Source organism: Buteo buteo, chromosome 9 (genome assembly GCF_964188355.1).
Source record: "Buteo buteo chromosome 9, bButBut1.hap1.1, whole genome shotgun sequence".
Lineage (NCBI taxonomy): Eukaryota > Metazoa > Chordata > Aves > Accipitriformes > Accipitridae > Buteo > Buteo buteo.
In genome coordinates, this window is record NC_134179.1 from 44304229 (window position 1) to 44331442 (window position 27214).

General features: G+C 52.4%; 1 protein-coding gene across 1 annotated transcript in view; it reads left to right on the top strand.

Moving 5' to 3' along the window:
* SKAP1 (src kinase associated phosphoprotein 1) overlaps positions 1 to 27214 on the top strand; it is a 156980-nt gene that overhangs the window by 121403 nt on the left and 8363 nt on the right. The window contains exons 5-11 of the mRNA XM_075036421.1: positions 5244 to 5324; positions 6226 to 6309; positions 7806 to 7930; positions 8675 to 8738; positions 9522 to 9686; positions 15150 to 15212; positions 21082 to 21194. Coding sequence (XP_074892522.1) covers positions 5244 to 5324; positions 6226 to 6309; positions 7806 to 7930; positions 8675 to 8738; positions 9522 to 9686; positions 15150 to 15212; positions 21082 to 21194 — 695 coding nt within the window. The remainder of the gene's footprint in view (positions 1 to 5243; positions 5325 to 6225; positions 6310 to 7805; positions 7931 to 8674; positions 8739 to 9521; positions 9687 to 15149; positions 15213 to 21081; positions 21195 to 27214) is intronic.

A 27214-nucleotide genomic window follows, 5' to 3' on the forward strand; every position in this document is an offset into this window, starting at 1 on the left:
ATAAAATTAGTCTGACACAAGATCTATTTCATGTGATCCATGTTGACAATTGTTCAGTTCCCTATTTTCTTTGAAATAGTTGCTCATTCCGTTCCCGTCGTTATAAATGATCCCCAGCCATTTCCAAGGCACCAAAAGTTTTGGTGACATTCCCAAGGCACGGAGGGAAGTGTGTCCGAGGGGCACCGAGGATCTGGGAGCTACCGAGGAGATGTGCTGTGACCTGGAGCAGGGGGATGAGGTGGCAGGGACCAGGGGGACCACGCTGATGGACGGTGGCTCGCGTCCCACGATGGCCTTTCTGCTCTTGCTCCATTTGGTCAGAGCATCGGTCTGTGCCCATTGCTGGCTGCTTCGCCGGGCTGCAACATCTGCATGGCGCTGAAAAGGTCCTGCCCAGCTGTGCCAGATATATCCAGATTCCATCATCCGGAGCCTGGAGCCAAGGGGCCAAGCTCACTCCCGTCCTCCCATGGGGGACTGGACCGTGGGGTAGATCTTGCTGGTAACTTTGATCAAGGGTACCTGGAAGAGGGGTGATAGTGGTGGGGATGTTGTCTGTACCCACATGGATCATGATGTGAGAAAGCAGAGATGCTTTCAAGACCCTCTTGATCTCGGAAAAAGGTAACTTTAAATATGGCCAGCATTATTCACCCATCAGAGAGCGAAAGGAGCGTGGCTTACAAACAGCTCCTTGTTTTTTGCATGTATGAAACTTGTGTTTGAACAGACCCACAAATGCTGCTCGGCGGTGGCCGTTAGTGCCATTAGCCCCAGCAGCCACGTCCTGGACCCATTTGCCATGGCAGACCTTGGTGGTGGGTGGGATTTCCAAAAGCTTTCAGCATTTCCCGAGTCCGTCTCGCTTTGAAGGCGGCAGGAGGGGTTGTTTGTCTCTTTCTGATTGTTTTTTCTCTCATTAGCTTCAATGGAAAAAAGAGCGCAGCCACCACGGAGGGCTTTGGGAAATCACAGCCGATTGTGCTCTGGTTTGAAATGTATTTGGGTGTTCCCTGCAAAGTCCCCGGGAGCAGAATCTGCTCTTGGCACATTTGAGCCTGGTGAATAAGCTGGAGGATGGGGAATTAGCTATAACCGTCGTGCCTCTGTGCTCCATCCCTTTGAACAGTCGGTTGATGTGACAGCGTGGGCACCGACGCAGCCCCCGGGCATGTTTGGCTGCAGCTACTGTGACATTTTGTGCAGCTGGTGTGCATGACTCAGAGACCAAAGAGGCGAGAGCTGAAACCCAGAGGTCCTTGAGGACATGACGAGGATGGGGTGGAACAGTCACGGCGCTCGGCAGCCAAACTCCTAGAAACTTTCCCCAAAAGGTGCCGTTTGGTCAGCAAAGGCAGAGGTTCGCTTGGTGACCTGGGGTTCAGCCTGATGCAGGAGTGAAGCCTTTGAGGCTGAGGGCATCCTTTGGCAGCACCTAGGGGGGATGCAAATCACAGTAAAGGTTGAGGTGCAATAAAGAGGGCAAAGGAAAGAGCTGGTGTCTGCTCCTGCATCCATGGGCACAGGTCTCTGGCTCCGGTTTTCTCCCACTCCTGAAATGCTACAGCTTTGTATCCTCTGCAGAAAAGTGGTCTCCAGGATTACGGCACAGAACTATTCCGGGTGCTGCCAATGTGCAGCCCGTCTGCAGGAGGCTCCAGATGAAGCGATGTGGATTGTGGATTAGGAAATTCCTCTGCGGGAAAATCCTTGGGGATGAGCAGCTCCCTTGGGAGCCAGGCTGCAGAGGCTGAAGAGGATGGAAGAGAGGCCATGAGGGGTTCGAGGTGCTGGTGGTACTGGGAGGTGACTGGGGAAGGTGGGGGGCTCATCACGAGCAGATGGCACGTGGAGGGGGGAACGCTGTCGGTACCAGCCGTCTGCTGGGCAAAATGTGGGCTGGGGGAGATGTCAGGGTGGAAGGGACCACTGAGACCACCCAAACACAGCTGCAGCCCTGCCGTGCCGTGCCGGCAGCGACCGGAGAGGGGCCGTGTGTCTGGGAGAACACAGACGTGTCTCTCTCCGATGAATTTAAGGCCTTTTCTTTCTCTGTTTTCATAAATGGTGTGAATGGCCATTAGTGGTTGGAACAGATGACCAGGCGACGGGCTGGCTTTTCCATCACTTGGAGTCCTAGAAGATGGGGTGAGCTGTGGTTTACCTGCCAGCTGTGTGGTCCTGGGGCAGAGGCATCTGGCAGAAGCTGCCTGGGCAAATAAACCCTCTGCCCTTAGAAACCAAAGAGCTTTTTGGGACCGGGCTCCCACCTAGCCTCTCTAGATATTCTGGGTGTCCATTGGAATGGTTTAAAGAAATAAAAAAAAAAACCAGGGAATGTCTTTGCAGGTTATTTTAGCTATTTGCTGCTGGCAAAAACCATCTGGATTGTTGTTAGGGGCAGGCTGGGGATGTGGGGACCGACGGGGACACCCCACGTAGCCCCAGCCCCGTCTGCAGCCAGGCAGAGCCCCCAGCACTTCATCCCTGGCACTCACCAACCTCACACAGATTTAATCTTCTCAGCTCTGCTTTAGCAGGGCTGCATTAGAGAGGCTGCACGCGACGCACAGGTTACAGCTGCCATCTTCGTGTCATATTCTGTAAAACTTAAAGTTTCCAGAGCCCCATGCAATCAAATCAGCCCTCACAACCCTTCCTTAATTGTATTAGTTTGTCTGAGCAGCTACTGAATATTTAAGAAGAAGGGAGTCTCCTTTCCTTCTGATTTTCCTGCTGCGAAACTGAGGCACGGTGTCTCCTGCAGAGCAGGATTGATTTGGGCTCCTGACGGTGTTTCGGAGGTGATGCTGCAGACATGTCCCAGCCCAGCAGATCCCGGGCCCCAGGGCCACAAATAACCTGAAACATGGGATCTGCGTACATGGAAAATTGATCTTAAATAGGGCAAAGCACAACTGAGAAGGCAGTAGCTATCCCAGGGGTCCTGCCTGCTTACAGCCAAGTGCTGAGAAATGATGGGCGAAGAGAGAAGATGTGGGACTGGAGAGGTTGTTGCTGGCTCCCATCGCATCCATGCTACTTCCAGGCTTTGGTTGCTCTTTGTGGTGTCTGAAAGGTCCTTGCACTCCCCCAAATCTCTCTTGGCAACTGAGGAAAGACCAGAAAGCACATCCCAAGGAGGACCAGGATGGCCGGACACGTCCCTGCTTTGGCTCAAGCGACAGCAGCATCCTGCATGCCGGCGATTTCTGCAGCCGGTTTTCTTGGGGGAATGGGGGCAGAGGGAAGCCCCATGCTGATAATGTACTGAAAGTAAATGAAATTAAATAAGCGAAGCAGCACTCGCAGCTCCTGCCTTCCCCCCTGGGTAATTCAATTCGAGCGCTCGCGCTGATGGGATCTCGCCGGGGCTGCCTCCGTCACCCCGCTGGGGCCTGGATTCTTAACGTCTAAATAAAAGTTTCACTCAAGCATTTTTTATGCTCCTGCCAGCGGGATCAGCGAGCTGGCGTTGGGCACATTAATGTAATATTCATACTCGCAGGGCCTCCCTGTGCATCCAGCAGCACTGTCCCATTTTCATAATTATAAATGTCCCATAAAATGACATTTAGATTTGCATTAGCAAAAGGGGTCGGGGCTTGGATTTGAGAAGACAATGTGCCTTTTTACAAGTCAGATGCTCAGCGTCACTAGAGAAAAGCCTGAGCGTGTTTGTGCAGGTGCCTTCACCTGTGCAAGGAGGAGGGATGACAGGTTGGTGCCCTGGGAAGTGGAAGCCCAGGGAATGTTTTGGCCCTGTTAGAGTCCGAGGCAGTGCAGGGTCCCATCTCTGAGGGTGCTCAGGACCACCTGCGTCTGAGGAGGGTGTAAGAGCTCCTCGGGACATTTTTCTGCACATTGCCCCCATTGGGAAAAATCTTTTGATACTGGCCAATCTGAAGCCTGCGAGAGAATTTAGGTCCTTTTCAGCATCCTCGTTTGCTTTCATTGTAAGAAAAATCATAAATCTGATCTTCAGTGCTATTTGTAGGAAGGTTTTGGTTTCCCCTCAGCTCTCAGCTCCCCGACCGCTTGTGCAGCGAGTTGCACGTACTGAGGGTGAAACCCTGCTCCTTCCCATCCTTGCTGAAGCTGCTGTATTGCATTTCTCTGGAGCAGAGTCAGAAGTGAGCTCAACCCGACTCGTACTGGGGAGAAATGAGATTTCTCCATGCGGGAAGGGGCTGTCCGTGTCCTCCAGGCATTGCCGAGGGGCAAGCCCACAGCACCCCGGGCTTCCTCTAATCTGAATCACTTTGGACAGCTTTGCACAAGCCAAGGATACGGTCTTTGAAGGATCCAGTTTCCAGCCAACAGAGGAGACAGACGTAGGGGAGCCTTCCCACCAACCCAAACTTTTTGTGTCTTTGTGTCTGCCATTCGCCCCGAGACCCATTTGCCGAGGATTTATAGCGAGCCCAGAGTCTGCAAACTATAAAACACAAAAATGAAAATAGCCCGTGAATGAGGGAGGTGACAGGGGGGATGGATTGGGCCAAGAGCTGGATGTTAGCGAGACACGCTAAGAAAACAAGAGAAGCTCTTGTGACCTGGGATTCTGGGAAGTTATTCATACTGAAAAGGCTGCCAAGGCTGGGCACTGGGGAGGTGATTAGTGGCATTTAGTTAGTCATTTTTTATTGTGCTTTAGTACAAGTTCTGATGGCAGGAGATGAGCAGGAAGAGGAGGGGGAGACCTTCTCAGCAGCAAGCCATGGCTTGGGGACGTCCTGGCCCTGATGGTTTTGGGGATGAGCTGTGTCCATCACCTCATGCAGTGAGTGCCAGAGCCTCTCCATGGCCTCAGGGTCCATCCACCAGCCCGGGTCAAGGTGCCACGGTCTGAGTTACACCAACCATCAGACAAGGGGATCATGTTTTCCAAGCCTGTAAACTAGATCCTGCCTGCTGCCAAAAGCTGCCAGGGAACCCGAGAGCCTTGGCTGGGGGGTAAAGGGCTGAGCATCAGCCCCTGGCACAGCACCAGCCTCAGCCCACTGAGGATGGGTCTGTGTAGCCATGAGAATTGTGGTTCTGGTTTCCTTGAGGGCTTAGGGGAGCCTGCAACCAGGATTGGGAATAGCTGGTGAGATTGTGATAGACCATGATTTTCACCTCTGGCTGCTGATCTGCTTTCCCAAGTCTCTTCTGCAGAGAAAGGGGCTGAAAACGTTGTGCTGTGGGGTTGTGCAAATGGGAAATCCCAAGGTTTTGCTTTGCTTTGCTCTCTGTAGGACTGGAGGAGATCACACCGAAACCTATTCGAGATACAGGGAGCGTTTTGAAGCAAGGATATCTGGAGAAGAGGTGTCGAGGTAAGGCCTGACAAGTACGTTGTAAGATAAGGTTTGGGGATGGCACCTCAGAATTACCAAGAATGCAAATTTTCAGATGAAGAACAAACAGGAAAATACATCTTTTCTGCAGATTTATCTGTAGGCACATGCGTAATCTTTCAGGCTTTTCTTAGGCATCATACATACAGGGAGGGCACAGCCTTTATTTATTTTCTTTTGCAGATCATCAAACTGCACAAAGATTAAAACCCAGAAATTGAATTAAGCAGCAGCCCAGTCCTCTAAGGCAACATGTGCCCTTCTAACGAGCAATACCTAATGAGGATAAAATCCCGGTGAAGACAAGGTAGTTTGTAGCATCACACACATTAGCAAGTTGAGATAAGGACTGTGAGTCAGCCTCAGGTTTATCTTGATTTTACTGACTCTTGTGAAAGCTACAAATTATTTCCTCATCACTCAGATTTTATCTTGATTTATTTACTGTATGACAGGTGGTATGAGGCAAGAACAGCCCTTTTTTCTTCATGGCCTTCAGCTGAGCTGTATAACTGGCCCTGTGCATGTTTTAGCTTGCTCCAATTACAGAGTAAAAGACATTTGCTTAAACCTCGATTAGGGAGGTTTAACCCAAAGCTGCGTTCCCTCCCAGTTAGCAGGACTAAGGGTCACAGCAGCTCAGCTCAGTCTGGAGAGCTGGGGAAGGCTTGCAGGGGCTCCAGCATGGTAGGACAGGCTGGCTCTCCCTTACTCGGTTGAGGTTTTGTATGTAAATTTGCTTGCCTGAATTTTGTGCCAGAAATCTGCAGGATTTTGTTGGGAAAAAAATTCTTCTTTCTCCTAAATATTCATCTGAAGCATACAGCAGAAGAACAGAAATTAATATTTTTTTACTCTTTTGCTGTCCTTTTCTTTCTAGAGCACAGCTTTTTCGGCTCAGAGTGGCAGAAGCGGTGGTGTGTCCTCAACAGAAGGACCTTTTACTACTATGCCAATGAGAAAAGTAAGTGGTGAGATATCTGCCTCTGGTCCCCAAACTGTGGGAGGTGGCCAAGGGCATGGACAGGGCTGGAAAAGAGAAGGGGAGAGCCCTTGCTGAAGAACAGGCTGATATCTGGTGAGAGAAAAGCATATACCGTGGGAAGGTTGCAATTCCCTATCAAGGCATAACATGCAGGTTCTAGAGAGGTAGATCTCAGCTTGTATGCACACACACGCGCACTCACCACCACCCCCAAACACCTTTATAGGTATGGAACAAGAGAAGAGAGACACAGGAACAGAGCTGTGTGTAAATAAAATAATGTACCAAGTTTTCCATTAGCCATCAGCTGGGCTTCAACCCCCTAAGTGACTGTATATAATCCATGTGTCAGTGTATATAAATATTTTGCAGTCATGCTCCATCAGGTACATATAAACAGACAGCTAATATCTCCAACAGAGTTTGGCATGATTAGATGTATGGCCTTCCTCTGTTCCACCCATCCAGAAACACGGCATGAAAACAGCTTACAAAATACACATGTACATCCTTGGTTTACAGTGACCAGTCTGCAGCTGGACAGGTTTAAACTCCAGTGGGTCGTGGGGATGAAGCTGAGTCTTTGTCCTTCCTCCCCATCCTCTGTCTGAGGATCTCGAGTGCTTTTTGTTTCCGAACAAGCTTGCCAACTCCTCTCACCCTGGCAGGGTATGAGCTGCTCGAGCTTTCCCAACGAGCTGCTAGCAGAGGTGGGTGTTGAAGCCAGGGGTTGATATTTGGTTGGTTTTGTGAGGGGCAAGCAGTTGTCAGCTTCCAAAGGGTCTCCAGAAGACCGCAGAATAAAGCAAACCCCTTATCAATGGGCTGAAATCCTTATAGAGGGCTTGACCTCATCCCTGGAAGTTTTTTAAAGATCTGCAAATCAAAAAAAGGTTCAGAGCAGCTGCCTGAATTGTACTCCTATGCTTCCTCAAGAAGATTCATAAGGAAATAATGAGCTGGGGTAAATAAAGACGCCTCAGATGACTGCAGTGAAGTTCTCTCTCTCTCCACCCTAGCTGACACCGGCTGCGTGTATGCATCGGCAAGATCTGTAGGCCAATTCTCAAAGGCACCACTAAGTATTTCTTCCTGTATGCCAGCCTGTTAATGCCTTACCAGCAGAATAATTGTTGGTATCATATTTCCCCAAGTACACACTGGTCTCTGCTTCATTACAACCAGCTCATCTCATGCAACCTTCTGACCCTGGCAACCTTTTGCTGGCTGTTCGGAATCTCTTGAGGCTTAAAAGGGCATCCTCTTCACTGGGTCTTTATGAAGACTTTTATAATATTCCCTTTGGATTTCCTGGGAGTGGACATTCTTAGACTGAAGGTTTTTTTCTGGCCGTTTCCTATTGATGTTTACCTCGGTTTCCCTATGTGAGCGACAGATATCTGCACCACTCAGCGGTACCACGAGCTTGATAAAAAGATGCAAACTCCAGACTGAGCATGTTTCTCTTCTTCCAGGCAAGCAACCTAAAGGCAACTTCTCCATTGAGCACTATAGTGCCCGGCTAGCTTTTCATCTGCGCAAAGACTCTCGAAAAAAATGCTGTTTCGAGTTAATCTGCCCTGGCAAACGCACCTATGAGGTAGGAACTGGGGGAAAAAATGGACCTTCTGTGCTGGTTTGAGCAGTAGGAACAAAAGCAGATGGTCCCAGGTCTGGGGGCAGAGGTGTGGGGTCAGGGAGGCTGTGCATCTCCAACCACCCTGGTAAAACAAACCAAAAGGCACTGCAGAAGGTGCTGATGCTTCTCCTTCTTGGCAGGTCATCTCAGCATGGACTTTCCCTAGGCACAAAGAGTGATCCTGGGCTCTCCTTGCACTTGTGGGGCACGAGTTCAGTGAGAGCAGGGGTTAGAAGCAGTAAAGGATTGGGTTTGGAAAGCCCATTTTTAAATAAGCAATTTAGAGCCAGGTTAAATTTAAACTTTCAGTTTGTTGAGTGTCCAGGGGGCAGTGGAAAAACTGGTGTAATGAAAACACTGGCCCAGTCCACAAAATGTGCATGAGAGCCTTCCAGAGCTTCAGGGAGATTTTGGATGTAGAGTCTTGCTTTAGAGTCAGTATAGTATATTCAGTGGGGATTGTGGTTTTCGTCTGAATTATTTTAATGAATTAGGCTTGACAGCCTTCCTCTGGGATAGTCTAGCTTTGTTCTGCTTCTGTTTCCCTGTTTGGAATAGGGAGATAAAGAAGTGAAATGGCTTTCCCAAAGTCACAGGGTAGAGAATGGGAGATGCAGGATCTCCATCCCCTATTCTAGCTGCAAATCTTTTTTTCCTCTTCCTACGTACAAGAACCAGCCCAGTAACAGGTGAACCTCTCTCCAGTTCACAGCCCCAAGCCCAGCAGAGGCTGAAGACTGGGTGGATCAGATCCAATTCCTCCTGAAGGGTGAGTTTGGCAGCTTGGCCCAAGCCAGCGTGCCCTGTTTGTTTGGGCAGATCCTGGCAGCATCTTCCCACCCGGCTTGGGCTGCTCCCTCCAGCAACGCGTGGGCTTGTGCTCATCACCAGGACCTTGCTGGGGTCCCAGCATCCCCTCCTAGCAAAAGAGAGGTTCTGGGGCTTTGCTCTTTTGAGCAGGTGGGTAAAAAGAAGTGTTGTCTGGAGCCCACGGGCATTTCATTTCAACTCGAGAGCTTTTAGCTTGTTTTTAGAGGGTAGAGTTGTGCGATCTCTCAAAGGCTGCAAGTGTCACCAAGTGGGATAAGAAAAGGGTGAGATCGCTCCTCGCTGCCAGGGTCGCAGATCCCTGTTCTGTCCTTGGCTGAAGAAGGAGGGGTTTTGGCTCCACTGGAGTTGCTCCAGTTTGAGACCAGCAATACTGAGACAAGACTCCAGCGCTGCACATGGAAACCATAGGCAGCTCCCCAGGAATGGGGTCAGGCTCAGTTCCTTGAGGCATTTGTTGAATTTGGCTTTGTTCTCTGGCATTTGCTATCCTTTCTTGGGCTTTTCCTTTGTTTTAGCCTATTCTCAGCTTCCATCCCATTTTCTTTACACCAGGTGCTCACGGGCCAAGCAAGGGGACAGTTCAGTCTTTGCAAGGTCCATGGTGAGCACAAAGTACAGTGGCACAGGCTTCGTTACTTGATTTCAACTCACTGAAAGTACCAGCATCCACCTGGTACTTTGGTTTGCTCTTTCTCACCATGCTTTTGCTCTCTTCTGCCAGACCTGACCTCCCTCACTATCCCGTATGATGAGGAGGACGAAGAAGAGCCATACAATGATGTGGACAGTTCTGACTCTGTGAACACAACATCCCACAATACTACCCTGAATCAGGATGAGCCAAACGTTGAGATGGAAGAGGATGACATCTACGAGGTTTTGCCAGGTGAGCAACCAAATAAGCGGGTCAAAACCCAAGCCATCCCCTAGTCATAGACCTGCAAACGTGGCAGGAGACCTTGGCCACACAACACGTTGATGGGAATGAACACCTCAGGCTCTGCTGGGTTTAATGGACCCATAACTCAAAGGTTTGACCCCATTTCTTTGTTCACACTGGTTGATGGACCACAAAAGCAAACCCTTTCTGTTCCGGTGAGGCGGAGGGTTTGTAAATTCAGATGAGGCAGCTTTTAGAGGTTGTGCTCCGTTCAGCTCAAGTAATATTAAGTTTGGGGAGAGTGGAATCTCTGGGCTGTGTTACCTGGAAAATCAGACTTTAGATGATGAAAATGCTCCCTTCTGGGCATGCAGTGAGGGCTGTAACACAATTACTGGCCTTCCAAGAGATGATAAAATAACTGCATTAAAGACCAGCGCTTGCTCACTAACAGTACACGAGGTCTGGAGGTAGCAGGGCAGTGGCTGCTGGTTAAAGGAGCCGGGAGCAATCTTCCTGGCACAGAACCAAACAGCTTGCGAGGATGACACGGTCTGCAACATTTCTTACCGTTATAGCAGAAATCACGGTGTGACATGCCCCAGGGCTTGGTCAATGGGTCACCTGAGCCTTATTCAAACCCATGTGCTGTTCTGCCTCTGCGCTGAGGTTGGGATCACCCAGCTCTCTGCACCCTATCCCTGAGAGCAGGTTCCCTCAGCGTCTGCGTTTGGAGATGCAAAATAGGTCCTTGTTTCTTCTTATTTATTTCAGAACTTTATATTTGTAGTGATTTAAAAAAAAAAAAAAATTAAACGCACCAGAAAGTTTTATGGTGCCCGAGATCTTCGTCTTGTTATTGCTGCCGAAGGAAATCTCTGCTCAGTGGTTTGCAAGTGGCATCCAGACAACTGCCGGCAGCGGAGCTGGGGCTCCAGGGCTGCCTGCGCAACCCTGAGCATAAGCCTCAGCCTCTTTCCATCTCTCCTCTTTCTTTCCTGACCTTCCATTCCTCTGTTTACACCCTCAGCTCTTTGGGGCAGCAGCTTTTTCTTCCTCCGGGCATACCTACAGTGATCGCCGAGCTCAGCAGGACCCCCCGCACGGTGGTCCCCAGGCTGGTGTGTGTGAGGTGCTGACGGTCTGTCAGGCTGAGGGCTTCCAGCATCCCCGGCTGCTTTGGCAGCTGTGCCCGACTCCTCGCTGCCTTGAGGCTGCCGACACCGACTACAGAGTAGATATTAGATGTGAGGGGGTTTTTTTCCACATGTGGCTAATGGTGATCCTGCTAGGAGCTTGCACAGTGTGGATTTAAGGACAGACCCCACCGTTTCCACTGCTCCGGGATGCAGAGTGTCTCAAAAGAGCTGGAGCCGACCCTGCCGGCCAGGTTTGCCCTTGGTCCCCACGGGTGTTGCTCTCCTGCTCCACGCATAGACCAGTGCCCTGATGCTGGGGCTGCAGAGCATCGTGGTGGAGGAAGGACCATCCCAGCCAAACCCTTCCTTTAATTACGAGCTTTTACTGAGCTCTCTATCCTGCCCATCCCAGCTTCTTAAAAGCTTGCTAAGAGGTTCCTAAGGCAGCCCAAAGGGTTGCATCTCAGGCTGCTCGCCAGCCCAAACCCTGCAAGCAGCAGGCTTGAAGCCCCTTGCTTTAGCAGGGCTTTTGCAGTATCCTTCGTCCCCAGTGCATGGGCATCCCGGGAGCTTTGCTGCCATGCAGGGGCTGCTGTCCCTGGGGTTTTGCCAAGCCTCCTGCACCCAGGAGCAGGCAGGAGCTGTGGTACAGCTGCCTCTGCCCGCATCGCCTCGGCTCTCCGGCTGTCGAGCATCCTTCCTGCAGCCCGCAGTTGGAATCGCACCGACACGTAGGGACGCAGCTCAGACAGCGTGCAGGGTGCTGCCGGTGGGAAGAAAAGCCACAGCTCTCCCGTCTGGGCAAGTTTCTCACCCCCCGCAGACCCCAATTCCCCGCCAGCTTGAACGTAGGTAGTGGTTGCGTGCTGCTGTAGAGGTAGATGCCCAGTGTGGGAGTGGGAAGAAACCAGTTGCAGGGCTCAGGGGCACGTAGGAGAGGTCTATTCTGCCCTGAGCTCATCCCCCCCAGCCCTTCGTACCCCTGGGACCCCCACCCCAGTAAGCACAGGGAAAGTCCCCATCCAAGCTGGGTTCTCCTCTGGGCCCGGCTGCGTCCCTCGTGTCCCGAGTGAAAATGGAGAAAGAGGGAGACGGGGAAAAAAAGGAAGGGGGGGGAGATGAAGAGATAATTTCCTCAGCAAGTCATCGTCGTTAATGAAGTTTTACAAAAACAGATACAACCAAGGAAAAATAAAATTTCACAGGTGATAAATTTTTCCAATTTCCCTGGCAGAATTCGATAGGATTGTTAAATTAAGAGTGAAGGTGTCTGTTAGGAAGCAACGAGCAGTGATGGGTAATTTTATAGAGTGGAAAATTGAATCAAATTGCTACATTAAAACACAGCTCCTCTGAGAATCTGCCCAACGCCCAGACTGCTCCGGCGCAGCAGTGGGGTGCACGACCCGCCAGCTCCCCGGCTGTGCCTGGGGCTGGGGGCTGCCGTGGGGCTCTGGATCCCATGTGAGGATGCCCAGGGCTGCCCACAGAGATGTAAAGGCATTTTCCCGAGGGTGATTTGGCCGAGGTTGTGATGTTCCGCGCAGGGAGGCGGCATAGGGGGAAGCAGCACAGCCCCCAGGATATGCATTTTTCAGCATTTCCCTCTGATTCATCACTATAAAATCCAGAGATTGGCTGAGATCAAACATCCAGGCTCTGGGAGGGCAGAGCATGACTTCTAGACTTGACTCAGAAAAAAAAAAAAACCTGCTTGCAACAGGCTGCAGGGCTGCAGCACGGAGGGGAGCTCGTCAAATCCCCCCCAGCCCCGTTCATGAATTGCACAGCTCAAAATCTGCAAGATGGGGTGCAGGAGGGCGAGCAGAGCTGGCTGCTGTCAGCTGAGGGGGAAGCCACACCAGCCAGCTGCTTCCCCATCACGTTTTCCTGAGAAAAATCCCATGTGAGTTTCCTCCTTTCCTTCTGCAAATGCTTTGTCCATCACAGCCTCGAAGAGCTCGCTGTGGGGTGGCCAGCCCTGACCATACTGGGCAGAGTGGGGACTGGGCATCACCTGGGTGGTTTTTTTCTCTGGCCACCTTTTGCAAAAGGCACAGACTGAGCAGTCAGCAAGGCAGAGGCTTTGAAAAGAAAGGGAAACTGAGGCACGGAGGACTGAGACGCAGGGCAGCACCTTATCCAAGCCTAGCTGATGATTCAGGTGGGCGATGCGAAGAGGGAAGGGGTCCCTGGCTTTGATTTCTGGTTAAAACATGACTCATTCCATGAAATCTAGAGAAAAATGGCCTAAGGTGGGAGAGGGGGCTGCTCTGGAAAGCCTCCCCAGCCCCTGCCTGGCAGCTTCACATGGATCCTGGAGAGCGAGGACATGCGGGAGCTGCAGCTCTATGTGGGGCGAGGAGGGGCTGGGACCCACAGAGCTGCCTGAGCTCATTAGGGGCTGTAAACGTGACTCCCCATTAGCTGTGCTACCAAGGGAGACCACCTCTAGGGGGGGATTCCCAGGAAAGTGGGGAGGAAACAGGACAGATACATCTCCCCAGGATCATCAAAGCACCCACGGCTGCCCAGCACCACATCCAGGCACGGAGCTGGCAGCGCCAGCCCCTTCCACGTGCAGGACTGACGTGGCTTTGCTCATGTTGGAAACCCAGCGGCGGCGTTTCCTCCGTGGCACGTGTTTTCCAGTGCCGGCTGACGCTTCCCAAGGAGCGTGCGTGCGTGCCAGGAGGTGTGAGAAGGGCTCTGGAAAAAGGTTTCCTGAGGACAGCCTGGCTCTGGGATGGAAGCGGTGCCTGCAGGACGCAGGCGCGGATGGGAGCCGGAGGGGTTCGCGCAGCACGGAGAGGAGGAGGGGGTGGTTGTGGGGAGCCCCTGGGTGCAGGTGTCACCCGCGGCGGTGGGGGAATGATGCTGTCCCGCTGTGGAGGATGGCTCTGGGGTTTTCGTGGCGTGCAGGTTTGCTGGTTTGACTGCCCTCCATCTCATGGCAAGATGGAATTAGGGACTTTAGTGCCATCGGCTAAAGTATAAAGGAATCCAGATGTGAGGCTTTGGGGCACGTGCGCGGGAATGACAGGGGGAGAGCACTGTTACACATATATTTACGTTCTCTTTTACAAATGCAAAGAGCAGGCAAAAGCCACTTTCAATAATTTATTTTAAAATCAATGCTAATGAGATTCTGTCTCGTCAGTGGCCGAGTCTTACAATAAAGTCTGATTTATTTAGAAAAGATTTTTGGTGCCGCTTCCCGTCTAATGGGGGAGCAGTTGCAGTGACCCTCCAACTTGGGATGCAATTTGTAATTGGCAGCGGAGGTCTGACCTGGTTTGCATTGATCAGCGCCGGGTGGGAGAGACGGCTGGGGCCGTGTCCTCGGAAAGTGCCAAGCAGCAGCAGCAGCGCTTCGCTGCCTTGCGATCGGGTGCCGTGGGATCAGCAGAAGACCCAAGCTTGGTTTCTGTTGGCTCTGCCTAAAGGTGACAGCAAAGCCACGTCCCCTGAGATGCAACAGGGATATCCCTTCTGCACTGGCGTCGACCGTGTCAGGGCTGCCCCACGCTCCCCAACAGCCCTTTGCCAGCAGGAGTGCAAGAGGTGCAGATGAGCAACTTGCTTTCCAAAACGTTTGAGAACTGGGGGTTTAGTTATATTATTTTAATAGGTTGCTTCTAGTCTTTATGGTTGCAGAAGGAAGCCTGGGCTGTGATGGCAGCTCGCCCCAGCACCCAAGGCAGCTCAGGCTGGATGGGTTGTACCTGGCTGGGTGTTAAATAATCTTATTTAAAATTATTTGCATGTAGATCCTTGCTCCCGTCAGTCTCTAGCCATTTTCATAGGGCTTCCCCATGACTTCCAGCCCCTCTGTCCTTAACATTTTCCACGGTATCATTTCTTATTATTTTCTTACATCCTCTTTCCCCATCCTCCACAGCCATGCCAGCCTGCCTGCCCTCCACTGCCTGGGGTCCTCTTTCTCCTCCTTAATTTCTGCTTCTGTCGCCCATCCTTCCTTGCATTTCTGTCCTGGCATTTCTCCTCGGCGTCTCGTTTTCTCTGGGCTGCGAGTCCCGCACAGGAAGCATCTCTTCCTATAGGGCACTCGGCAAAGTGCTGCCTAAATTTATGAGGCTATAATAAGTGATTTGTTTTTACCAGTGTTAACAACAATTCATATTTTTATGCAACACGTTTTAAAATATTATCTGTGACTTCCTCCCTTCCACTCTTCACAATTAAGCTGGGAATTTATTATTCTGACAGTCGGATGCTCTTGCAGCCCTCTGCCTGCCTGGGGGTTTGGTGTAGCAGTAATGCTCGCAGCCCTTCTCCTGACTTCTCCGCTCTGTTTTGCCCCCCCCAGATGAGGAGCTGGAGCCCCCCTACCCAGAGGACAGCGAGGATGTCGGGAGCAGAGAGAGAAGCGGTAAGAGCCCACCCTGCTTTGGCCAACCCAAAGGACCTCCAGGTTACGGTTGGGGGGTCTGAGTCCGGCTGCCTTTGAGTATCCTGGGGTGTGAGTGGTGATGGAGGGTGTGTGGAGGGTGGGAGAAGCCCCAAGAGCAGATGGATGGGTGACAGAAGAGACTCTGCACCTGGTGAAGTTCAGATAACTCGAGCTTGCGGAGCTCTCCCCATCATCTCCATGCTACAGGCATGGGGGATGCCTCTCCTTTCTGGACAGGCACCCCATGAGGGGTGGCCTTAGGGAGCTCTCGACGGAGGAGCCCCAGCATCCATCCCCGCTCCTGCCTGCTGAGATCCGTGTGCTGAAGGATCTCCCATGGAGGCACACCCGTCCCTGTCCCTCGTCCCATCCTGGACCGCAGAGAAGGAGCCAGCCCTCCCAGCACATCCCAAGGGACCGGGGAGAGGAGCTGAGGCAGAAACAACCTGGAAAGAGGGCAGGAAACAAGTCATGGCCCAGAGGAAGCCGCCGCAGGGAGGGATCTCGGCGCGGGAAGCCGGAAGGATGCGCACCATCACCCCAGGAACCAGCGCCCAGAACCTGCCATGGTTGCCAGGGCCCCCACCCCTGCTTTTTCCTTAAGGACCCGTACCGTGGGATGGGAGCGGAAGATCTGTTTCCTCCCTGGTCCCACCTGCTTCGCTTTCCGTCGCCGATTCCGCCCCGGCGCAGGAAAACGGCGCTTGCGTCCCAGTAGCCGGGGACTGCAATGGCTGGGGGTTTCCTGCCGCCCCGCTCACTCCTCGCCGCACGGGAAAATACGTCCTACTGGCAAACTCTGGCTCGGGAGAGCTTCCCGCACCATTCTCCCAATCCAGAGCTTGGAGGGGATGGTCTCACCCCGATGATACCTGGCTCGTGGGGGTGCCTGCCCGGCTGGGGACCCGCAGCAGGGATCCCGCTTGTTGGGTGATGGAGAGGGGAGGGGTTCGGTGTTGGATGCTGTGGACGGCGGGTGGCAAAACCAGCTTCGTGAATGCACGAGCACCCCAAGCGTTGCTCAGCCGGTTTACCCCTCCCAGCGGTCCAAGACACCCTGTGCCCAACTTCCCGGTGTTTCTGGAAAGCCTGATCCAATAGTTCCCTTTAGCCAACATCAAACCCCCTTGGATGTTTCCTGGGCAGTTGTCTCCAGCCCAGGAGGGTGCTCAGGCCTGTTTCTACTGAAATTGTGGTAACACAGACAGGGTTGAGTCTCAGCTGGTTACAGAGACCGGAGGAAGTCAGCGTTTCTCCACTCCTCATGGTTTTGTGGAGCTTGTTTCGCACCCCCCAGCACGATGACTTATTCGGCCACTGGAGCATGTGGCAGCGGCAGCTGCAGCTGGTACCAGCACCCAGAGCTCGGAAAAAACGACGTCCCTATCTTTATAAACTGTACCGTGGTCCTAAAGCGGGGCTGTACATTTGTTCATGGAGACGCCTCGGCGCGGGGTAAGGGAAGCAGAAGGCAATGGGACACGCATGCACACACGCACGTTTTTCTTTGCCTTTTACAACTGCCCCAGCATTTAAACATCCAAAGGACCAGGCGGCGGAGAAGCAGCTCCCCCGTGGGTTTTCCAGCTCGCGGTGGGGTTCAGCGGGGAGCAGAGAGCACGGCTTCGTGGCAGGCTGGTGCCAGAGGTGATGATGAACCTGCACCCCAAGGCCACCCCGAGCATTTTGGCTCTCGCCTGTCACAGCCCTGCCAGCCATTTAAACACCCTGCTCATACTCATTAGCATCTGCCTGGCAGTTGTAATTGTTGTTAATCGTTATAACTGGTTTAGTTATTAGCATTGTCGTGATTGCTTTAAGTCCTGTGTCTGTTTTTACGCTAAATAATACATTAGACTCTTGCCTCTGAAAAGCTGGGCTGCATTTCAAGAGGGAAAGGTTATCGCGGCGCCGGGAACCCCAGCCCTCGTGCCTTTTGCCTTGGTAATTTGTGCTTCTGTCCAACTGGACCAAGGGCGAGAAAGAGATGACGGGAGTCCTTGAGCAGAGAGCTGGGCTGCAGGGAGGGAGGGAAGGGGCTATTTCTTAATTATATCACACGGCCAAAGTGCCAGATGAGCATTTGGCTAATGGAAAACTATTGTTTCTAATTTCTAAGAACCACAAGGATGCCACGATGCTGGAGCAGCCCAGCAAATCCAGCTGAGAGCTGCAGGCTGCTCCTGCCAAGACACCCATTTGCTCCGCTCAAGGCTGCTTCATCCCTGCCTTCTGCGCTGGATGGGCTTCGGGGCTGCTGCTGCAGTGCGAGCTTACCATTCGCATACAAACAGAGCAAAATTCCTCTACTTAGAAAATAAAAAAGCCTCGCAGCCTGCCTCCTGTCACAGTCCCCTGCGCTTAGCGTGGCAGGAGGTTTCACCTAGCATGAGCACAGCAGTGAAAACCCCTGAGCTGCAGACGGTTGTCATTAGGTTTCAGCATCAACAAGCTTCTGAAGCAACACACCCAAAGCAAAGGGGTTGGGGCAGATCGTGCCTCTCCCACAGCCCCTGCTTGGGGCTGCTCAGGCTGCAGAAGAAAATGATGCAGTTGTCACATTTGGCTGGTTTTCTTAGTGACCCCAAGGCCCGTAAACATGGAAGCAGGCTCTCGTCCCACTTACATCAGTGTAAATCAGTTGCACTGAAATCACGGCTCTGCCCTGAACACAGATTTAAATGTCTGGATGGGGTATTGGGGCTTTTAAAACAAAACCTCTTTTCTGTAAAAGTGAGCAGAATTAATGCAGGGTAAACTAGGAGTCCTGGGATGGCTTGTCTGGATCCGACCCACATCCCTCCCAGCCTGGAGCCAGCAGGTCAGGAGGTCTGTGGACTTCCACCATCTCATTTGAAGGCTGCAGAGTGAAGTTTGCCTTTGCCTGGCCTTATCTTTAAGTGCTAAAATGGGAGCCAGGGTCACTTCTCTGCAAACGGTCTTAATTTTAACAAGATTCTCTTGATAACTGGCACAAATGTCTGTTGCTTTTGAAGCTGTGGCTGGGAATGAACCACAGAGCCCACCCGTGCTTTCATCATGAGGCATCTTCCTCATCTGATGCAATTAATTCTGACCTTTTGAAGGCAGAGTTGGAGGAAAGGTTGAGACCTTCCATCCGACTGGCTGACATAGCTGGAAAAAAATACACAAACTTTTGGGAGCACAAACCTTCCTGTGGGCTGGAAAACTTTCTCCCTTTGTACTTGCAGAGTATCATGTCCAGGCTTATGCGCATGGCTTCTGCAAAGTCTCTGTTTTACCAATAGCTTCTCCTTTCTCCACTCCGTGACAAGGTGGCAAGATGCCTCCAAGGCCCTCTTGTTCCTCTGATAAGCAGGGAAGAGCAGATACAGGACAGGGAGGCACCTCTCAAGCGTTCCTGGTGAACGAGGGATAACTGGGACAAGGCTGACTCCAGCTTCCCAGCAGCATCCTCCCTGCAGGCCAGCAGATGCCCTGGTCCCTGTCCCAGGGGAGCTCTGGGTGTGGAATGGGCAGTTTTGGCTCTGGAAATGTCTTGTAGGAAGATGTATTTTCAATCGGAAGCCAAACCCCCTTCCCCTCCCAATGTATCGGTGATACAGAGCAGAACTCGGTCTGAAGCGGAGCAGAGGCTGGTGTGGGGGATCACTATGTTTAAATCTCTTTGCCAGCAAGTTAATGTTGATGCTCCATGGAGTTCCTGGTATTTTAGATACCACCGGAGCAGCCTTTCCCCAACCTCATCTCACAGCGGACACCAGCAGGTCGGTGCCAAGCACCGTCCCCCAGTATCAGGTTATCGTCTGCGCCACAATGTTGTCCTCACACCCTCCCGTAACGACCTTTTGTGTTAATTACACAATTTGCTGGCTCCTACCAAAGCTGCTGCTTGCCTCGTCCTCCTGCTCAGCGCCCGCACGCCCTGATATTTCTTCTGCCTCCAGTTCATAACCTCTGGTTCCTGCACTTAGCACAAGCTTAAATAACTCAGTAGCTCCTACTCCTTCTATTCCCTTCACAATCTTTTCCTCACCACTGTGTGCTCCCCCTTTAATACTTTCCAAAGGATGCAGACCTACTTTTTTTTTTTCCCAGCCTTTCTATTTAAGTTCCCCAAGTCCCTGAGTCATTCCAGTTGCTCCCTGCTGTGCTATTATCCATCTCTGTAATGTCCTTTTTCATATTTAGGTGATCAAATCTGGGCACAGTACTCCAGATGCACCCTTATCACTCGGTCCCTTATACCATATTAGAAACATTTCCTCCAACATGTGCTCGATATTTTCTATTTATGCTTTCTGGGCTTGGTTCAGCCGCGTGGCAGAGCAGCACAGACCGCTGGTACAGCCCCGGTGCTCAAATCCCCCCCTGCAAAATGTGGTTTTACTGGCTTTAATTATCCATGGGGGTCACATCATGGGGATGTCTGTGTCGTGACATCTGGCTTCACCCCCACGTTGGTGCTGTGCCATCAGAGCAGTCTTCTGCCTGAAGCCTTTGGTCCAGGAGCATGTTTTAACAGTCGTCTTGTGTGCTTGAAAACTGGGAATCTGGGGGTTTTGGGGTACTTTTTCGGTGCTGTGAAGGATCTGTTGGATGTGCTGGGACAAGTCACTTCCCCAGTCTGCAAACTGGGCAGAGCAGCATCTCCTCCGGTCGTGGGGCTCTGCGAGACCTTGGCATCAGGCTCGTCTGGTCCCATCGCAAGGCAGGACGCTTTCTGCCCCTGCGGCAATGGCCCACCTTTCATGGTGGCTCTGGTCTCTGGGCCAGTTTCTGGGGTGGGAAAATGCCATTCTGAGATGGCAAAGGTGGAAATGTTTCGTTCTGGAAACGCTGCTGCGACGTTTTCCAGAAAACCCACATGCACACTTAGCCCAGGGCGGTCCCCAGCCTTGGCACCGTTTGCCAACAGTCTCATCAGCCCAAACCCACAGCTTTCAGCAGGCAGATCGTTTGCCTCCCCCCCCAAAAAAAAGGGAAAAAAAGAATTTGCTGGCTCACGTTCCCTTCCTTTTCCATAGCAGACTGATCGCAGGCACAGAGCAAAGGCTCTGCCTTCCCAAACTCACAGCTCAATGGGAAGATCGAGACCTGAGCTTTCAGGTCGTATCATCCCATAGGAGTTTGGGACCTTCTCTGACCTCCCAGGAATGGGGGGTGAAGGCAGATGTTTGGTCCCTCTCTCCTCCCATCCCTCTTACTGCTCCGGGCGCTCCCAGCTGAGCAGTCGGTGCTGTTTGCTTGCTGAGTGGGCCCTGCTCCATCAACTGCAGTCCCCTGCTTGGCTTCTTTAATTAATAAATAAACTTGGCTATCACCTTCCCCAGCAGCATCCTCCTGGAGGCCTTGTGGAAATACCGGTGTTAATTAATGGTATGCCTCTTCCATGGCCTCTGGCATGGCTGTCACGGTGGCAGGGTCACTGCCCAGCAGAGCTGGCACTGGTGCCACGTTGTCCCCTCCTTGACCAAGGTATGGATGTCCACCTTGGGGACAGCTTGATTTGAGCCTGAGGAGGAGATGAAGGACTTGGGAGAGAGAGAAGGCATCATCGGTTCCCTTTGTGGTTTGTAGTAAACAGCTTTAATTCAGGGTTTTCTGAAACAGAAACATTTACCACTGCGTTTTCACATATTTACTGGTAGTTATTGCATTTATTTATTGACCAGCCCCTTTTTCTTGCAGTACTTCTTTGGCCTCTGCCTTTTAATTGAAATGCAAAATGAGTAACGCCAACATTTCCTTTCTTTCCCCAACAAATACCAGCCCCTCTCCCTCAACACGCCACCCCACAACCCCAATATTTCTCCATCTAATTCCCTGTCACCCTGACCTCTCTTTTTTTTTTTTTTTTCCCTAGGAGGTCCCTGGCAAGATTACGCTAATTACTACCAAGGCATGTGGGATTGCAGCAGCCAGCATCCCGACGAGCTCTCCTTCCACCGCGGAGACCTCATCTACATCCTAAGCAAGGTAAGAGCATCGGTGGCAGCCCCGTGTTCACCATCATGGGGCTGGGGCTCAACTGCAAGGTCAAAAGCTGATGAAATTGATAAAAATCAAGGTCCAAAGCAGAGTTAAATTAGCAATTTAGTGGGATGGGGGAGCGGGATGCCGGGGTCTGGTTCCCGCGCGTGCGCGCGGGAACCAGACCCCGGCATCCCGCTCCCCCCTCCGTGACTACCCCATCGATGCCACTCCTGCCCATACCCCCTGCCTTTACACGTGGCATTTCAAATGCCCCAAAGCAAGATTATTTTTTTTTATTTATTTTTTTCCACGGTAATGGAGTCTGTACGTGCTGTTGCTCAGGTATTACAGGGGTAATTGAGTTGCTCAGCCGGGTGTGACCAGGGCTCCCTTCGGCAAGCACACGCAGGTGAATAAATTAAGTGTTTGCATTAGCAGGTCTGCGGGGGCAAGAGCAGAGCCACCGGTGCCTGTGACCCTCTTCTACCCTGCATGTCCCCGCAGGGCTCTGTCCTGGCTCCCAGCCGGTCCCCACTGGACCACGGTGGCCCCAGCTGACAGGGATGAGCTGCGGCGGTTGCATTTTATGGGCAACGTTTTGCAACACGCTTTGCACCCCGATGCAGTATGGGAAGAGCAATGAAGTTGGGGGGTTGCATTTTGTCGGTGGTGTTTTGCAACGTGCTTTGCAGCCTGATCTGGCACAGGAACCGTGATGAACCTGGGGAGCTGCGCTTTGTTTTGCAATGCGCTTTGTACCCCAAGGACAGTGATGAACCTGGGGGGTTGCATGGTGTGGAAGATGTTTTGCGACCCCGATACAGCATGTGGACAGGGATGAGCTGGGGCGGTTGCGTTTTAGGGGTGATGTTTTGCAATGCACTTTGCACCCTGATATGGCATGGGAACAGTGATGAACCCGGGAGGTTGCATGGTGTGGTTGATGTTTCGCACTCCAATCTGGCATGGGAACAGCGATGAACTCAGAGGTTGTGCCCCGTTCGCCCTCGGTGGGCACCCACCCGGGCAAGGTCAAGTGGACCCGACGTGGGGAAGGGTGGTGGGTGCAGCGGTGGCTCAGCTGTGGTGGGTACGGACCTTTGGAGATGAAGAGCACCTCCAAGTCTCAGGCTTGTTAAGACCACGTTTTATAGCTGAGAAAAAGAAGCAGATTTAGTTTGGCATCCCGGCAGTAGCCACAGAGTGGCCCTGGGGTGGACACGGGTGATCAGATGCCGCAGCGATGGGCAGGATTGCTGCAGCGGCAGCGTCAGACCTTCCCTTGGAGGTTTGTCCATCCATCAGAGCCCTCCAAGCCAGACCCACAGCATGGGTCCCGTGGGGCACATTCACACCAGAGCAGGACCAGGGCAGCAGTTTGCCCCAGTGGGCTCCGAGCCGGGCATTGCTGGTACGGCAGCAGCCCCCAGCCCGGCGTGGGCTGACCGTCAGCTGCCCATCCACCTCCCTGAATGTTTGCAACCGGCATGGCACAGACATTTTTAGCCGGTGTATTTGAAACCGGTTCCTGTGCATCTTTGCGGAGGCAGCTGCATCCCTGGCAGCAGCAGAGAGCAGCTTCGAGTCTGGGCTTCACCGTCCCTTTCTGGAAGGCTGAGAATTCCCCATCTGTGGATCTTAAAGCACTTTACAGCCGCATTTAGCAACTCGCTGCCCCCCCTGGGATGGGACAGACGTGCTCCGGGCACTGAACCCACAGCCCCAGCTCATCACCTCATTTATCCAAGGGGGTCACACTGGGAGCAACCCACGGATGTCCCTGGGGGTGATACCCACAGCCCCCCGTGCCCACACCACTGCCGGCACCTCGGTCCATCCCGCCGATGGGCCGAGCGGATCAGATCCACCCCCCCCCCCGCACCAGCTCGGGGACACAGCTTGGAATCACGGCAGGGTTTTTGCTCTCTTCAGTGGCTCCAGATTGCGACTCTTGTGCTGGCTTCCTCACACGTAACCGATCGGTCCTGAGAGCTTTTCCCCCGTAAATTACTTTGCGCGACGGATGCTCGCGGCCGCCGCAGAACGGAGGCGGCACGGGGCTGGGGGGGGGGAGGAGGGAGGCGATGAGGGGGGGGAAAGGTGTTTGAAAAGCCTGTTCACTCAGCTGCATTTTAATTTCCTTTTCAATCTTGTCCCAATTAATTTCGCAGAATTAATCTCACAGAAGCAAACTCGGCAGCATCGAGGCTGCTGTTTTAGCGGTGCGGTCGCTCTGTCTGAACATGAAATAGTAGCTAATATAAAAATCCATCTGGTGTGTTTGAAACACACGCCGGCTGCTGCTCGGGCCCTGTCTGACATTTCGAGCATCAACAGCGGGGAAAAGTGATTTGGGGGTTAGTGGACACCAGTAGCTGGGGGGGGGGGGGACGAGACTCGGCAGCCCCGGGACTGCGGGCGCAGAGCGGGTAGGGGATGCTGCGGCGGAGGGGATGCAGGGTTGTACCCAGGGCAAGGGCAGCATCGTCCCCCACCGCATCCCTCCTGGCAGCGGTCCCTTCGGTGCCATGTCCCCATGGTCCTGACCCCTCGCCGGGGCTCCTGTGCCAGTGCCGGGGGGCTTTGACTGGGAGTCCAGGGAATGCCACTGTCAAGGGCTTTTTCTCGTCATCCCCCCAGACCCGAGCGGGATGCTCCTTGTCGCATCCCAACGCTTCGTCAGACCCCGGTGCCGCAGGGATAATGGGGCCAGCGGGGGGGTCACGGCTGGAGCTGCAGAGCCTGTACCCCACCTCATCACCTCGCTTTGCAGGGACCCCGAAACACCGCTACCCCACTCGGTGCAGCCCAGCCAGGCTAATACACGGGGGAATGAGTTTGGAGAGGGGGAAGCAGTAATCCCAGCAAAACCTCGGCATCGCGTCCCTTTCCCCGGCACCCGTCCCTTGTCCCCCGGCTGAGTGATTTGTATGTTATGATAATTATTTGAATGCAGCGAGACTTCCTATTTTAAGTGGGCTTAGTTGGATGTGACAAGCAGGCCATAAAACCGGATAAGTTAATTCTCTCAATTGCTTTCAATGAAAGCAGGGGGGGAAAGGAGGGGGGGCATATTCCAATACCCCGGACCCCGAGCGAAAGGCGTGTGGTGACATCTAGTGGCATTTTGCCTGGATTTGGGGCCATCTCGCTCGTGGGGAGAGGCCACGGGGGTGGCCATGGGCCCCCCCTCTGTGCACTGAACCTGGTGGGTGATGGAGCCAAGGTGTAACGAGCTGGGTCGGGGCTCAGCGCGCAGCTGCATCCCAGAGTGGGGGGGTTCAGCCCCCCCCCCCGGGATCTCCGGTAGGGTGGGCTGAGGAGATGGGCCCCCCAGGGCTCGGCGGTGTTCGACTCCCATTAATAACCCCTCTGGGAGGCTCCCGAGTTGGGAGGGATGGGGATGGGACGGCGGGGTCAGCTGGAAGGCAACGGTCACCCACCGGTCAAATTCAAGCGAGGGCCATCCTTCCCCCGCCGGCCCCCTCGCCCCCCCGGCGGGAACCAATCGTCCAGAACAAGCCCCTGGCAGCCTCATTCCTCCCAGGTAATTTTTATAAATGAGGGGACACCCATCGCAGGCGAGGACAAAAGGGTGGCCGAGCGCCGGGGAGGCAGCGCGGATGATGCCCAGTGCCTGCACGTCCCCAGTGCTGCATCCCAAATTTTGCCCCATGCATAGGGGCTCCACACGCGCGTCCACGGTGCTGCATCCCAAATTTTGCCCCATCCATGGAGGCTCCACCTACATGTCCCTGATGCTGTGTCCCAGATTTTGCGGGGGCTCCACCTGCGTGTCCCCGATGCTTCATCCCAAATTTTTCCCCGTCCCTGAGGGCTTCACCTGCGCATCCCCGATGCTTTGTCCCAAATTTTGCCCCAACCCCGCTGCTTTCACCCCACACCGACTACCGTGCCAGCTCCAATCGTGCCACCCTGCCCTCCACGGTGGGTGATCCCAGTCCCCACGGGGTAGCGGTGGCCGTGGCAGGGACACATGGTAGCCCCTTCCCTGTGGTCATGGTACCCCAGTGTCAGCCCTGGCAGTCTGGGGGGGGCTGCTGAGATGATGCCCCCCAGCCCATGAACTTCTACTGGGCTGGCACGTGGTTCTGCTGGGGGGGTTTAAGGTTTAAGGCATACTCTGACCATTTATTTTGCACTGAAATTTGTAATAAATGCTGTTAAAGACTTCGGCTTTGACAGAGGTAATAATAAATTCACTGTTAAAGACAGTAGTTTAATTCCTTATACCCTCCAATACTGCACAGAATAAACTATATTCATCACCGAGTAATTTTTTACCACATAAATCTTTAAAACTAACCGTCGTAGGCTGTTGAGGCTGAAATATTGTGAATTTATTAGATATGCCCATGTAGTATTGGATTCAGAGGTTTCCATTCGAATATATTACAGGGGAAATTTGTGTCTTTAAGTCTGACAATCCTTCCATTTTCCAAAGCCAGCGTTATAACCAGCAGCTCCTCCAGAGTCAACTCTGCCTTTATTAGACAGAGATTTAGTAATGAGCCCCTTGCTAATCTGCCGGGGACGTGGGGGTGACATTTGCTGCGATGCCCTGTTTCAAACGGGTGGCAAAAAGGAAAAAAAAAAAAAAAAAAAGCTTTTTGTTTCCAGCGTAACAAATGCCCGACGATTTCCTAGCTTATTTCGTAAATGGAAGTGGAAATTTCACTTGGGGTTGCGATGACGGGAAATATTAAAGCGGAGCCTCGTCGTTAAACCCGTCCCTCCCCGGCCATAACTTTCACAGGCTGCCGTCGTTTTATGGATCTACATATTATGTACATATATACGTGCGCGTGCGGGTAGATGGATGCGAGTCATTTTTATTTGGGTGGTGGTTAATCGGCAATAGAGGGAACGGAAGGAGACCTGAGGATGAAACCCCAATTGCACGTAGGCAAAATAGCTCAGGAAGGGTTTAAATCTGGCATCGATTTGCCAAGAGGTGAGAGGCAACACCTCTGCCACCCTCACAACTTGTGATTTTTGTTTGTCTGAGCCTGTTGAGCACCGGTGTTTCGAGCAGGCATCCTTGTTTCCTTTGCTAATGTAAAATACCAGCAGACAGTAGAAATCTTTGTTCATTAGAGAGAGACGGAGATAATTATAAAACCATCTCCTGGTTCATGAGGCGCGGGTAACATTTAAACCAATTGATGTGGTAACATTTAAAGCAGTTATATTGCAAAATGTCACGTACGGTCTAGTTTCATTAGAGACGAGTTAATAGATGGATGGAATTGAAACTCCCAGGCCTGGACATAAAATAAAAAGTTTCCCTTTGCCATAACTCAGTCTCTCCAGCCGCCGCTGTGCCCTTCCCACAGACCGAATCCCCAAAGGTCTAAAACTTTCAGCGCTTCGTCCTCTCTGCAGAGTCACAAATCAAGAGTTAAAAATGACAATCACAGACAACACAGAAATCCCGCGGCCAGGGGAAGGGGTGCTCGGAGGAGCCCGGTTCGGAGAATAATGGTAACGCACACAATTAATATTCAGCATCCCCCATTTGTGCTCTCCTCCACCCGAGGATGCTTGCAAGCCACCGGTGTTTCGCACTCGCTTCTGCACCGTCTCGCCTTTTCTCCTTTTTTTTTTTTTTTTCCTTTTCCAAGCTGCTCCATCTGTAAATGAACAAACATCTTGATTTTATAGCCTTTTGCTTTGTAACACGGAGGGGTGGAGGGGAGGGGGGGGAAGTAGTGGAATGCCTAAGTAAGACTTTAATTCCAAATTCATTTACGCTATAGCGATGAAGTTGTCACAAACCATAATGCAGTATTTAATTAAAATAACAGAAGTGTATCTAGATATGTCCTGGGGTAGCTATCACCAAATTATAGCCTGCGCTACCCGGATTGTATTTATGAAACGGCGGTGTCTAAGGTACAGCTGAGCGGATGCAAAAGAGGAAACGTTTAAAACGTCGTTCTCGCAAAGGCTGCGTCTCTCTCCCCTCCTCTCCTGCCCTTCCCTGCTGTGGTTCCCCACTG